Raw genomic sequence first — 15,618 nt, 5'->3', positions numbered from 1 at the left:
TTACTCAGATTTATGATTACCAAGGGAACTACCAATTGAATTGGTTAGATTCTCAAATATGTCAATTCCCAGAAAATGGTGTGCAGAAGAGAGGACAAGAGATGTACTGTCACTAAAAAATTATATCCCAGCCCTATTTCGAAAGAATGATTTGGCATTATGATTTGCTGTGATAATGGAAGAGGTGGTCCTCAAGAAAGAGCACCACTCTGGCTAATACGAAAAAGGTCTAGTCTTCAAATGTTCAAAGTCAACATCTCATGTGGGGACACGGGACCCCAGCTAGGATCTCAGGGTTCCTGCCGGAGGCAGCCGCAGACGTGTCTCTTTACATAACCACGTATGCAATTAATTTGTTTACTCTTGGAGATTGGGTAAAATGGTAAGATTCTGGGAGGCAATTTGTGTATCAAATTATCTAATATGCATCTATTTTACCCTAGAAATTCATTCCTAAGATTTTACCCTAGAGAGATAAATTCATGAGTGTGAATATATTTATGTACCAAAAAAATCATAATAGCAAAATTCTCATCAAGGCAAATGGATCAGTAATTATGATACACACATACAATGGGATACTGTGCTGCTCTTTAAAAATGATCTAGCAGATCTACATACACTTATCTACAAGTAACTATATCCCAAGATATTATAGAATAAAAAAGAAGTTAACAGAACCATACTTCTATAAAATATTCTATGTACACAGAAATATTTAGAATATGTTGGTGGTATTTCAGCAATACTTAATTCCTTATTTGAGCTTATTGCATTGCCTTAATTTCTCATAAGCATGTAGTGCTTTGCAAAAATAAGTTCTTTAAACAAAAAAATGGTTAATAGCAATAACTGCCTAAATGTAATGATGCCTAAATATCTAGTCTGACTATAAATATGTCCTAGATGCAAGACAAACTGAAACGTCACCATATTTTACAAAAACACATAAGCCCACATCATTAGGATGAGAGCTAGAGTGATCACTCAGAAATTTTATCTATTCCAGTTTATATGCTACCAACAAATACATTTTTTAAAGTTTCCTAACCTTCATGAGTTTTTAATAAAAGCTCCATTTAAGAACTCGGTGCAAAGACAGTTCATTAGAACTGCCTCCGGGATATTGAGTTCCTTTGATTCTTTCAAAATTAGGCATTCCAGGGACTCCTTCATCCTGTCCCAACCTGTTCGGCTGCGAGCTGTGCGGGCAAGCTTTGCCGCGTGAAGTAAAGCATGTGGTTTCTTTTAAAAGATTTTGCAGGGTGTAATATCACTTTCTTAGACTAGGGTGCAAGGATACCAAAGGCAGGAAGATAAAGAAAAGTCACATAGCTGCACCAAGTTGCTTTAAGATGGGGATTATGTCAGATCTCCACTGAAGACCAAACAGAATGAAATAATAATAAAGCTTCGACAACATGTTAAAATGACAACAGAAAGGAAGGTTTTCATTAAACTCAAAGAGAAAGTCCACCAAAAAAAAAAAAAAAATACACCAAACTGATAACCGAAGAGCAAGTGCCTATGAACTGAAAAATCCTGGATTCCTTTTGAAGCTGGAATGAGAAATGGTAGATACTTGACCAAATCTATCAATTGAGATATATATTTGATGCTCAGGAGAGGCTAAGGAGCTGTAGGAAAATACAGAAGTGGAAAGCAAAGATCTTTCCTTGACGTCAAAATCAAAGGAGGAGAGAAAAATGGGAGTGTAGTTAAGTGTTTGACTGGGAAACAACTAGAAATGTGAGCAACAGGCAGAGAGGGGAGAGGTAAGTGTGGGGTGCCCCTGCAGACTTCAGGAGCTGAGAAGACCAAAGAGGAGCTCTGGGGATGAATGTTTCTGAGCCAGAACTGAAGTGAGAAGGGACAGGACGAACACCTACCTCACCTGAAGGGGCGTTCCTGAACAAAGCCCAATTCAGGATCCCCTCCGACATTCTAATTCCTCCTAACATCTTGCTTTCGCATAAACATTTTTAAAACAAAGATGAAGGAATATCAAGAAGTTCATAAGAAAAATAGTGTCATAAATCACCAGCATTTAACTTGAGAGGTATAGGGGGCAGGCGGAGCCTCGCTAAAGCTGGCTGTTTCCAAGAGGCAGGCTATAGCAAAGCAATGCTGGAGAGATATGTGCTGTTACCAATTTCACATTTATGCTGCCCACCTCCACCACCCCATACCCTCGTCACGAGATACACACATTTTTAAGCATCGATCAACTGGAGCTTAGACACGATAAGCTATCTGCCCAGACTCTGAACTCTGATCTAACTCAGTGGTTCTAGAAACTCTCAATCTTGGGGGCACCTGGGTAGCTCAGTTGGTTAAACGTCTGACTCTTGATTTCAGCTCAGGTCATTTTCTCACAGTTCATGGGTTTGAGCCCGTTGTTGGGCTCTGCTCTGACATTGCAGAGCCTGCTCAGTATTTTCTCTCTCCCTCTCTCTCTCTCTGCCCCTCCCCTGTGATCTCTCTCTCTCTCTCTCAAAATAAATAAGGAAACTTTAAAAAATACATTTTAAACTTCTGATCTTAGGATCCCTTTAAACTCTTAAAAATTGCTGAAGAATCCAAACAGGTTTCATTTATGTGGGAGACAGAGAGACAGGAGCAAAGATAGATATACTATATATTTACCATACTAGAAATTTAAACTGAGAACCTGTTAAAACACAAGAATACAGGGGCGCCTGGGTGGCTTAGTCGGTTAAGCGTCCGACTTTCGCTTAGGTCATGATCTCGAGACTCGTGGGTTCGAGCCCCGCGTCGGGCTCTGTGCGGACTGCCAGCTCAGAGCCTGGAGCCTATTTCAGAGTCTGTATCTCCCTCTCTCTCTGACCCTCCCCTGCTCACGCTGTCTCTCTCTCTCTCTCTCCTAGAAATAAATAAAAAAAAAACTTAAAAAAAAATCATGAAAAAAACACAAGAATACAAAAGCATATATTCCATTAGCCATTAGAGCAATGATGTCATCACTCCTCATGCAGCCTCTAGAAAACCCCATTGTACACTCATGAGACAATAGTGAGAAAAGTGAAGGACTAAATACTGTGATGAAAAGAGTTTTGATCTTGCATATTCTCTGAAAGAATCTGAGCCTGCCCCTCAGCTCTCCCCCCTCCTCCCACCAGGGGTCTGAGATCACACTGTGAAAATTGCTGGGTTTTTTAAATGTTTATATTTTATCTTAGTTGGGGGAGGGGCAGAGAGAGAGGGATAGAAGGAATCTCAAGCAGGCTCCACACTCAGCATGTAACTTAGTCCGGAGCCATATGCGGGGCTCAATTCCATGATCCTGGGATCATGACCTGAGCTGAAACCAAGAGGTGGACATGTGACCAACTGAGCCACCCAGGCACCCCGAAAATTGCTGTTTTAACCTCAAGTCCATGCTTTATTTTTCCTAGACCAGGCTGTGGTATATTCAATGAATGACATTCACAATCTGGCTGTAAACTCCCTTAACTGCCTCAACTCCCACAACATTTGCTAAGTACTTCCAAACACCAGAATAAATCGTCTCCCTGTTAAAAAAAAAAAAAAAAGTCCTGTGAGTACTCAAGCCTCTGTGAAAGCTCATGCTGTGTCTTCTGTCTGGAACTGCTTCCTTCTCCTTTTAGAGAGTCCCACTTGAAGACTTCAGGGCTCTGTTTCTTTTTTATTTTATTTTTATTTTAATGTAATGTAATTTAGTTTAATTTTATTATTTTATTTTATTTATTTTATTAATAGTTTATCGTCAAGTTGGTTTCCATATAACACCCAGTGCTTATTCCCACAAGTGCCCTATTCCATGCCCATCAACCCCCTTCCCCCCATCAGCTCTCGGTTTGTTCTCAGCATTCAAGAGTCTCTCATGGTTTGCCTCCCTCCCTCTCTCCAACTATTTTTCCCCTCTTCTCCCCCACGGTCCTCCATTAAGTTCCTCCTAATCCTCGTATACCTGCAAACATATGTTATCTGTCCTTCTCTGCCTGACTTATTTCGCTCCCGCATAACACCCTCAAGGTCCATCCATGTTGCTACACATGGCCAAATTTTATTGTTTCTCATTGCCATGTAGTATTCCATTGTATAGATAAACCACATTTTCTTGATCCATTCATCCACTGATGGACACTTAGTCTCTTTCCATGATTTGGCTATTGTTGAGAGTGCTGCTATGAACCTTGGGGTCCACGTGCCCCTATGTATCAGCATTTCTGTATCCCTTGGGTAAATTCCTAGCAGTGCTATTGCTGGGTCATAGGGGGGTTCTATTGTTAATTTTTTTGAGGAACCTCCACACTGTTTTCCAGAGGGGCTGTACCAGTTTACATTCCCACCAACAGGGTAGGAGGATGCCCGTTTCTCCACAACCTCACCAGCATCTAGAGTTTCAGGGCTCTGTTCTGTCACCCACCCCAGCCCCAAGCAAAACTGATCGCTTGTCATGGACATAGCACTTTGCTCTTATGTCTACTTCATTTTACTGTATTCCATTTTTAAGTTGTGAATTAGTAATGTGTCTGCCTTCCCTTCTTTCATCCCTCAATCCTGGTAAGGAGCACCTGCCAGACAATGGACACCCACACAACCCAGATCTCAGTCTCCCTGAGCTACTGAAAGAAAGGGACTAGAATATATGAATCTGATTTTTCATTCCTGGCACCCGGACTTGTTCAAAACTGCTTTATTTGCTTGGTCTAATTACTCTCAAATGATAAATTATCACTGGTGGATGGGACTGTGGGTGATCTTGTTTTCTTTGCTTTTAACTCCAATATATTTTTATAGTTATGAATGTAATACCACATTGAAGTGTTTCTCTATAGCTTAGCCACTAATAGTTAGGAAACACTCATGTATGCCAGGAACAGTTCTATGTGCTGTATATACATATTAATGCTTTTAATTATTTATACTGTTAACAGCAACAATAAGTAGAGGTGTGAAGACCCAAGTCAACTGTACAGTGATTCTTCCTGCGTCTGACCCCATATGTGCATATCCTATTTTTCCTTGTAACTTGCGTATATTTGCGCTATCTTTGCTTTATCTTCACATCCCAAATGGACGACCCCTCATCTTTGTGTCTCATTTCCTGAATTCCTCACAGAATATTGCTCATCTAATGGCGAGACAACATAGGATCTTAACATCTACATACAGACCTCGGTTTTTAATTTTGCAGATCTCAATTAGCAAAATGTTCTCCTGGAAACAAATAACATCCCTCAGTGGCCACCAGGGAGCCGAATTAACTGGTTGCCTTCATAAACTTCAGTAAAACATTTACAGGAGAATGTTCCCCGCAGATGGAATTCAAAATGGATTGTTTTGTAAAGGATTTTTATCTCCTAGAATAACCAGGAAACAGAGGGTTGGAAGTGCTGACATGACACACTACTCATTACTAACAAAGGGCTTTCCACCCCTCGCACAGAAACCGAACCACTCATTTCTGCACGAATGCAGAAGCTTCGGAGGAAGGGAAGGGAAGACCCGGTTGGAGTTACTGTTTAATTGGCCGCAAGTTGGATACAGGCTCTCTGCTCGGGTCCTGCTGTGTAGCTACCATCAGGCCTGAGGTGCTCACTGCAGCGGACTAAACTTCCCTGGTGCCTCACCCTCCACAGCACCACAGGCTGACCCTCCCCATCCTCTCAGAAGGCCTGTGGTCTGTGCGGCATCTCTGCTCTAGAGGAGCAAGTGCATCCTCATTGACATGCAGGTAGCACTCGCGTAAGCAAAGGCTGCAAAGTGTCATTAAAGTAGTGGGGAGACAGACGACGCTGGTGCTGCATACCAAGCGGCGCCACATTTAACTGAATCATTTTATTATGAATACATTCCGGGCTGCCACTGCGAGCCACTGGTGTAAAATATGCCTGGCAAAATGGATCCCTGCTAATTACGTTTCATGCATATTTCAGAACTTTCCACAGAGATACAGGAGGATGGTGTTCATAAAAGAGAATTTTACAACCAGGTTCACTGGCATTCGGCATCCAGACCCAAAGCAGCGAGCAACAAACAGAAGTTCAATTATATTACATGTTGTGTTTGTTTTAGCTGAAATATTGTAATTCCTTATAACTCTATCTGTGCTGCTGCAGCCACTGGCTGAAAACTAAATCACTCTTCAATTCCACCTGAACACACATTATTGCAGAAATGCACATGGCTGTTAAATCATTTCTTTCCCACATTTTTCCCCCCCTATTTGTCCTCAGTTGCCTTACACTGAGTTAAGGAAATGAGCCTCTGGACATGGGGATGTGTCAGAAGGGTGACAGAAAAGCATCATTACCTGCTTCAGGACTGAATTGTAAAGAACACAAGTGACTGCTTTCTTGTGGCTCTTCACCCTTTTGCTGGCCTCGCTTTTCATTGCCAACAATCCGAGCTGGTTATTAAATGAGATGAAAAGTCGGCCGTGGGCTTCATCAAAGTGGAAGAGACATCTGAAGTCTTGACTTTTGGAGAAAGAACAAGCCATCCTCTGGATGGACAGCTGGTGCTGAATATCCCAGAGTCTCAAAACCTGGTTAAAAAGTGACAGAGTCAAATGAACATGTCAAGAATACTTGTAATTTTTTAGCCCAAAGTTGTTCTCAGTTCACTCTCAACCCTAGGCAGATAGTTATTTCTTCCATAGTGTTATAATTATTTATACCTCCTTCATGGCACATTTTTTTTGGTATATCCCTTATCTATTTAATTGTCTCCTTACTTGTATTTTATTTTTCTGAGAGACAGAGAGAGAAAGAGAGAACACATTTGAGGGAGGGAAGGGGCAGAAGGGGAGGAGAGAGAGAGAGGGATGGAGAGAGAGAGAGACAGAGAGAGAGAGAGAGAGAGAGAGAGAGAATCTTAAGCAGGCTCCATAACCAGCATGGAACCCTATGTGGGGCTCAGTCTCACAACCGTGCAATCATGACCTGAGTCAAAATCAAGAGTTGGATACTTAATTGACTGAGCCACCCAAGTGCCCCAAATGTCTCCTCACTTGTAATCTTCCCCAGGGAAGAATTGTGTTTTGACTTGGTCCCTCGAAGGGTGCTGTATTTAGCAAATGTTTGTAGTAGGCAGAATACTAATCCTCCTAAATACCCATGTCCTAATCCCTGGAGTGTGTGAATATATTATTTTGCATGGCAAATGGGATTTTCCAGATATAATAAAGTAAGGACATTGAGATGGAGAGATTACCCTGGATTCTATGGGTGAGTCCAGTGTAATCATGAGGGAGATTAGAGTGATGGGGTATAAGAAGGACTCAATCTAGTATTGCTGCTTGTGAAGATGGAGGAAGGGGGCCAAGAGCCAGAGAAGCTGGAAAAGGTAAGGAAATAGATTCCCCCCAGAGTTTCTGAAAAGCAAGAGTCCTGCCAACACATTGATTTTAGCCCAGTGAGACCCACACTGGGATCCTAACCTATAGAACACAAATACACCTGTGTTGTTTTAAGCCACTGTGTTTGTGGTTATTTCGTCACAATAGCAAATGAAAAGTAATACAGTCTCTCTCTCTAATATATATGTAATATTATATATTATGCTTTCTATATAGTTGTTACACATTATATGTACATATTAACCTATTTTATGGCTAGAGAATATATAACGTATATTACATAGATGTTACATAGATATACATATGTATCGTGTATGTGTATGAAATGAAAGACTTGGTATTAAGTGAAATCAGGTTCACATAAACCACAGATATCAGATTCTTATTCAAACACAAGACACAAAAATGACATGCAGGCGGAATGAGACAAACACTGGAGAAAACAGAAAGAGCAGCTTTGCAGGTACACGTGTTACTGCTCTCACTCATGGAACAGCATCCACTCAGGCCATGGAGGGAGAGTCACAGTGAAGACAGTGAAAAATGTCTCCAAAAGATGCTAGCAGGCAAGCTCTACAGTTAGGCTTTTTGAGTTCTAATCTTGGTTCTGTCTCTTATTCTAGAGTGACCTCTAGTAAGTTGATTTGTCTCGTCTAAGGTGTTGATATAGTAGCTACCTCATCCAATGCTGTGAAGACTGAACCAGAACCCAAGCCAAGCATTTAGTATGATAACCAGCATTTAAAAAGTATTCAACAAATGCTTTTATTATTAAGTGTATTTTATTATTTTGTCATTGTGTAAATATTAGAACCTAAGAGCAGAAAGGGTTCTTTTAAATAAACTAGTCTGTGTTATCCAATGTAAGATTTCTAAATTATCTATTTAAAAAAATGGTCTCTGTTTAAATCAGTGTTTACAGACAGCCCTGTAGTTCTTAACCTGTTTTTATTTTTTTAAGTTTATTTATTTTGAGACAGAGCACAAGTGGAAGAAGAACAGGGAGAGAGGGAGAGAGAAAGAATCCAAAGAAGGCTCCACACTGTCAGTGCAGAGCCCAGTGCAGGGCTCAAACTCACGAACTATGAGATCATGACCTGAGCCAAAATCAAGAGTTGGATGCTTAACCAACTGAACCACCCAAATGCCCCAGTTTTTAACCTATTTATTTATTTTTAAAGTGTATTATTTTACTGAGAGAGAAAGAGAGAGAGCACAAGCATGTGAGGGGCAGAGAGGAAAGACAGAACCCCAAGCAGGCTCCCAGCCGTCTGCAAAGCCCAATGCAGGGTTCGAACTCATGAACTGTGATATCATGACCTGAGCGGAGATCAAGAGTCAGACACTTAAGCGACTGAGCTACCCACATGCCCCAGTTCTTAACCTATTTTATTGTATTATTAATTTTTTTAATGTTTGTTTATTTTTGAAAGGGAGAGAGTGGGGGAGGGGCAGAGAGGGAGGGAGACACAGAATCTGAATCAGACTCCAGGCTCTGAGCTTTCAGCATAAAGCCTGACCCAGGGCTTAAAACTCACGGATGGCGAGATCATGACCTGAGCTGAAGTCTGACGCTTAATTGACAGAGCCACCCAGGCGCCCTATATATATATTTTTTTAATGTTTATTTATTTTTGAGAGACACACACACACACACACACACACAGAATCTGAATCAGGCTCCAGGCTCTGAGCTGTCAGCACAGAGCCTGATATGGGGCTCAAACTCAAGAACGTGAGTGAGATCATGACCTGAGCTGAAGTCGGACGCTCAACGGACTGAACTACCCAGGCATCCCTATTTATTTATTTTTAAAATTTATTCTTTTATTTTTTAGAGAGAGAGAGCACAAGCAGGGGAAGAGAGGAAAGACAGAAGCCCAAGGAGGCTCTGAGCCATCTGTACAGAGCCTGATATGGGGCTCGAACTCATGAACTGTGAGATCATAATGTGAGCTGAGATCAAGAGTCAGGCGCTTAACTGACTGAGCCCACCCAGGTGCCCTTAACCTATTTTAAATCATAGAATCCTTTGGGAAAATAAAATCTGTTCAAAATGATGCTCTATCCCCTCCTCCTAAATGCATATGCCCATATATATATACACACAATTTTTCATATAATCTCTTTGGGTATATAGACACACACACCTCCCATACATATGTACAGACTCTGGAAATCTGCAGGTTATAAATCTATTAAGTACATTCACCCAGAGATATCGTCTTCTATCTTTGGTTCTACTGTCTTAGTAGAGGCAGCTTCTTAGTTCTCTTGGTCTTTGCACTTTCTCCCCGGGGGAGGATCATCATTCCCATTTTTTTTTTAACCTTTGAAACCATAGTTGGATATGTCAATGGTGTAAAACCCAATAGCACTGGAGGGTTTTATTCTCAGCCTATCCCCCAAGCCTCTAAAACCTCAAGTCCTACTCCTCAGAGGCAGCCTTTTTAAAATTATTTTTTAAATTTTTATTTATTTGAAGACAGATTTCTTTCACTCTTCCTGAGTTATGGATTTCTCCCTAACACCAAATAATAGCTCTGTGTGTGTGTGTGTGTGTGTGTGTGTGTGTGTGAATATCACATATTGATCTAGTGACTCTCTCCTTTGAATGAAAAAAGGTTGCTTACGTTCTTTTTCTCCCTTTTCATTCCTCCCAATCTAAACTTTTTTTTTTCCTGGTCCTATTAGTTGTGATACTTTAAAATGATATCCTTACACATTAATTACCACGTTATCGATTTAAGACAGTATCTCTCTACTCATCAAAATGTAAGATAAGCACAGTCCTCAGAAGGCATCCAATATTTCAGGTGTGTTCCAACCACTGTTACAAGTGCTGTGACTTCTTTAAAGTCACTTATTTTTGTATTATGGTTAAGGCACCCCATCAGGAATTTTGCTTACCTTGAGGGTCTGTGCAAAACTCTTAAATCTTACTCTAATGAACAAGTAATCATGCCAGACATCTACCATCCTACCTTCAAAAATCGGATGTTTTAAGCTAAGACTAGGATCCTCCTACTTTTTTTTTAATGTTTTTTTAATTTATTTCTTTTTTTTAAAATTTTTTTAATGTTTTATTTATTTCTAGGAGAGAGAGAGACAGCGTGAGCAGGGGAGGGTCAGAGAGAGAGGGAGTCACAGACTGAAACAGGCTCCAGGCTCTGAGCTGCCAGTCAGCACAGAGCCCGACGCGGGGCTCGAACCCACGAACCGCGAGATCATGACCTAAGCGAAAGTCGGACGCTTAACCGACTAAGCCACCCAGGCGCCCCGGATCCTCCTACTTTTTTATTCAAAGTTTCAAAGTATGAGAATATAGCTTTGAATCCTAATTCAGTTATGTTGACAGTTCTTCCCTAATTTGTTCACATATCGCATGAGACATAGTAGCTGTTCAATAAAAGTTTTCTAAATTTGTTGAACAATGTGGCTCAGCTAATAACTATGTCTCTATCCAGCTCGTTGGTGGAGTTCATCAGTTAGGATAAAATCAAAAACTATAGAGCCCCATAAAAACTTGCCTCACTTCTGTATGGTTATTCACCCAACTGCAAATCTTATAAAATCCACAATGTCATTCTATGAAACTTTTTCAAACATCTTCTAGTAATAATTATGCATAATGTATAGGGTAATCTCTCCATCTACCAACAATTATAACAAACTTAAAGTGACCTAGGCAACACCTGGCAGATAAACAGCATTACCAATTCTTGTAACTCCAGGAATATGTATTTATGAAGTAAATTGGTTTTTGTGGCAAGAATTTTTCATTAAAGCACTCATTCTAGCTCTTAAACAGTGCTGAATTGTTTTTATTTAAAATATTCTGGCAACACTCCAGAATATGATTATCCTCAAAAATATAAATTCTATAAGAACAAAGACTTGCGAATATTTTCCAATGTATTCTAAATATAAATAGAATGGATAAACTTATTTTGAATGTTAAAGCCACAAGATGAGACACATCTCCGTCATTCTCAAATACCCATACTGCTTATAACAGTTATGCCCTCATTGTTCAGAATCCCATCTTGTTTAGTATAGACTCCCTTCTAAAAAGTAGAAACTAACTTCATGTCAGAATAATAATTTGGGGCATAGTTGAATATAGATTAATTACAACTCAACAGTATTAATGGACTATAATGGCCACTGAATCATTTTCCACTGTGTTGTTCAAATAATTTATATTGTCTTTAATATTTTATTGACACTTAGTTACATAAATTAAATGAAAACATTAAAAATAGATGAGCAATAACCTCTAGTCTATGATAGGTTAGTTCTTGCTATTAGCAATCAAAACTAGAAATATGTTTTCATCAAAATGTGTATATTTCTCACTTATTCTTTTTTTTAATGTTTTTTATTTATTTCTGAGAGAGAGGGAGAGATAGTGTGAGCAGGGGAGGGTCAGAGAGAGAGAGGGAGATACAGAATCTGTAGTAGGCTCCAGGCTCTGAGCTAGCCGTCAGCACAGAGCCCGATGGGGGGCTCGAACCCACAAACCGCATGAGATCATGACCTGAACCGAAGTTGGATGCTTAACTGACTGAGCCACCCAGGCGCCCCTCTTACTTATTCTTAAAGTACTTTTTATTGTTCTGGTTTCTCTTCTTCCTCTGAAGATCCCTTAACTCTCTTAATTAGTGATCTCTCACATCTTTAATTCTCTAATTTTTCTGTCTGCTCATAATCAAAGCAACAATACTGATATATTACCATCATTGCACAAAGCAGTGTTCTAGTATTCTCCTAGAAATCATGTCACATACCATGTTTTCCAGTTTTTCCACACCACCACATTCTATACAAGTGGTTCCTAATCTTGACATTAGAAAATCCAATGGCACCTTAGAAATTCCCTTTTGGACCCTTCTGCCAAGTCTATTAAATCAGAATCTCTGAGGATGGAGCTCAGGCATTAGTGGGTTTTTGTTTTGTTTTGTTTTAATTTCCCAAGCATTTTCTTTGCATTGTACCCTGACTTCTCTACATGGTTTTAAGGTCAATGCTAATACCCTTGAACAAGAAATCTTTCTCTCAGCTTAGCCAGTAATATTATGTGACTTGGCTTTAAACCGGATAACTACATTCCCCTTCTTTCCTAATCAGTCTTTATGCTTATAACCATGAAAATATCTCACATTAACTCAGTTTTACTAATCACGTTCTTTGACAAATGAAACTTAAAGATATAGTTAGTATTTGAGAAGCCCGGGTTCTTCTCTCTTACATTGAAGTTGACTTCTGGGATAGAATTAGGCCACAGTGCGGAAAGATATACCTTTAATATCATTGTTCATTTCAGATTTCCTAGAGAGGTTTTCTTCATTCTTAGTAGGAAAGAGATAAATTGACAAACATCTAAGCTTAAAAATTACAACTGAACAACTGGTATTTTTAAAATATTTTCCACAAATTTTCATTTAAACTATATATTGTGTTTCCATCATGACGTGGCGGAATGTGTGATTCTACCATGTGGAATGGCTGAGAATGTGTGATGTGTGTCCAGACTCAGCCTTCCCAAGTCTAGTTCTTGAAATGACATGCTTGAGCGTTTCTATTTCATCTCTATTTTTATATCAGGAGGAATAAGTACCCGAGCTTATGATCTAATAGCAAGACAAAATTTAGCTTTTTATACAATGATAAGGACATATTTTTCTGCTTTATCTTTACCTTGTTTCAACTGTTAGCCCTTTAATAATGCAGGATTATAAAAGCAAAATGCTTTGTTATTCATATGCATTAGAGCAAGAAATCAGTGGGCTGAGAGCAGACACCCAGATCCTCATTTTGATACTACTCAGATTTTGTTAGGGTAGGTGTGTGATTTTACCTTTTCATTTCCTCACCTTTCTCCTAGAGGGGCCTCTGCCAGCTCTGAAATTCTGCCAATTCTGTCTAGAACATACTGAGGTTGCTCAACCTATTAACTGTAGATTCCAAAACAACAACAATTCAAACAAACTTAGGAAGGTACACTTTGAAGACTGACTAAAGAAATGTAGGACACCACCATATTTTCAGTCTAATGTTGCTGAAGAATATTTTTCCTGCTTCCTGCAAGAGACAGAATTCATATCACATGGACATAGTAAAACTGTGCTACACAGATAAGAAAACAAATAAGTAAAACTGTTATTTTGTCCTCTATTATATTTGTAAATGGGTAACTTCATGGATGGGTGGGTGTATGAATAGATGTATGGATAGATAGAGAATCTGTTTTCAGTGCACTTTTTAAAACCAAATCCCTATTATTTACATATTGGCAACATCTCCAAGTTTTTCTTTTAATTTTCTTTTACATGTATTCATTGAGAGAGACAGAGTGTGAGTGTGGGAGGGGCAGAGACAGAGGGAGACACAGAATCTGAAGCAGGCTGCAGGCTCTGAGCTGTCAGCAGAAGGCCCGACAAGGGGCTTCAACTCATGACTACAAGATCATGCATGACCTGAGCCCAAGTCGGATGCTTAACTGACTGAGCCACCCAGGTGTCCCTCCAAGTTTAATCCAAAGTAGGAGACAAAAGAGGTTCACAGTTCCCTAATAATGATATACAAGTGAGGGAAAAGCAGAAAACAGACTCAGATGACTCTATCAAAGTGAGATCTGTTTGGCTTCATCAAACATTTGCTACTAACTCCTGCCAACCTGTAGGGGAAAGATATAAAATGAAATAAGAAAAAGGGAAAGAGAGTATATATCATGAGGGGATTTTAAGGACAGCAGTATAGCAGCTCAGCTCTCCAGGGTAATCCACAAAAATGGATAACCTACTTGCAGATGATAGCATAACAGAACCTGATGGAATTGGGTCTCCTGAATACTCCTTTATGCCTGAACAAGCCTATTTACTTAGAATTTAAGCCTTTAGATAATCCATGAAAGCATCATCAGTGAACCCTTAAAGGCAATTTTGTTTGACATGATATATGCAAGCAAAAGTATTCTACTGAATACCTCAGATAATGTTTTATCATAAAGTCACAGAAAAGAGCTTCCTTTAAGAAATATTTTTACTAGTTGTTTTTTTCCCCCAGGACTGAAGTCAAACCCAAAATATTGGCTGGAAATTAAAATCTTCTCTTGAGCTAACCATCTTTAAATTGTTATGGTAGCCATTATCTTCTCTGTTTTTTTTTTCCAAAAAATATGAGAGAAGATCTACAACTCTAAGACTCAGATTTCTGCTAAGTGTTGGTTTGTGTACTGTATCACCGAACTTGAAAACGTCAAAACCTTTCTAACACTGTGAATTGTTCTGCAAAAATCTCATTGATGTCCCAGTTCAACCTTAATAAATTTAAACTAAGTAAACTCAAGTTTAATAAACTTAACTAATATCAACATTTTATTTTAGGTGCTTTCCTTTTTCATAACAAAAGCTTACTTGGCCCATATAACTGTCGGTAACTTGAGGGATTTTTTAGTTGCCTTATGCGAGGATGAATAGATCCAACAAGCACATCTATAATATAAAGTAAACTACGATTTTATTCTGAAATTCTCACAGATGGAAAATTAAATTGAATATTTATTCTGTCCATTTCATTTTACAATAATCTTACCACTTATTTTTGTACCATGTATGTCAATTGCCTGTTTAGTAAAAATAAAGAAACCTATCATTTAAAAAAAAAAGTTTATTTGGGGAATTGAAAAAATCTCAATTAACTGATTTTTTTGCTATTATCATTACTCACATAACAATGAAAACATTACGGAATTTTTCTTAGTCTTCAAAAATTTTTTTTCTAATTTAGCTTTTCAAAGATCACCATTCTTATTGTATTTTACAAAGTAAACCTCAACATTTTAAGTTTCTTTCTTCCTGCCTTCCTCTTTCTCTTTCATTTTCCTTCCTTCCATCCTTCCTTCCTTCCTTCTTTTCTTTTCTTTTCTTTTCTTTTCTTTTCTTTTCTTTTCTTTTCTTTTCTTTTCTTTTCTTTTCTTTCTTTCTTTCTTTCTTTCTTTCTTTCNTTTTCTTTTCTTTTCTTTTCTTTTCTTTTCTTTTCTTTCTTTCTTTCTTTCTTTCTTTCTTTCTTTCTTTCTTTCTTTCTTTCTTTCTTTCTTCTCTCTTGAGATTTATACTAATCACAGTTTTGAAGTAAACAAACTACAACTGGCTAGAACCAGGAAACTCTGGTTCAAGCATCATTACAGTCTCGGTTTTTATAGGTGGTCTTTCTGCCTCAAAGGAACACAGTTCTGAAGAAAACATAATGTCTGCCATCTTGCTGAG

The 15,618-nt window shown here is 38.9% G+C and overlaps 1 protein-coding gene across 1 annotated transcript in view; it reads right to left on the bottom strand.

Moving 5' to 3' along the window:
* WDR49 (WD repeat domain 49) overlaps positions 1 to 15,618 on the bottom strand; it is a 145,855-nt gene that overhangs the window by 84,186 nt on the left and 46,051 nt on the right. Inside the window, exon 7 of the mRNA XM_039241936.1 lies at positions 6,302 to 6,535. Coding sequence (XP_039097867.1) covers positions 6,302 to 6,535 — 234 coding nt within the window. The remainder of the gene's footprint in view (positions 1 to 6,301; positions 6,536 to 15,618) is intronic.

Source organism: Hyaena hyaena, unplaced genomic scaffold, assembly GCF_003009895.1.
Source record: "Hyaena hyaena isolate Hyena2069 unplaced genomic scaffold, ASM300989v1 scaffold_200, whole genome shotgun sequence".
Classification (NCBI taxonomy): Eukaryota; Metazoa; Chordata; class Mammalia; order Carnivora; family Hyaenidae; genus Hyaena; species Hyaena hyaena.
The sequence above is the reverse complement of the archived record's forward strand: the minus strand, read 5'-3'. Positions and strand labels throughout refer to the sequence as shown.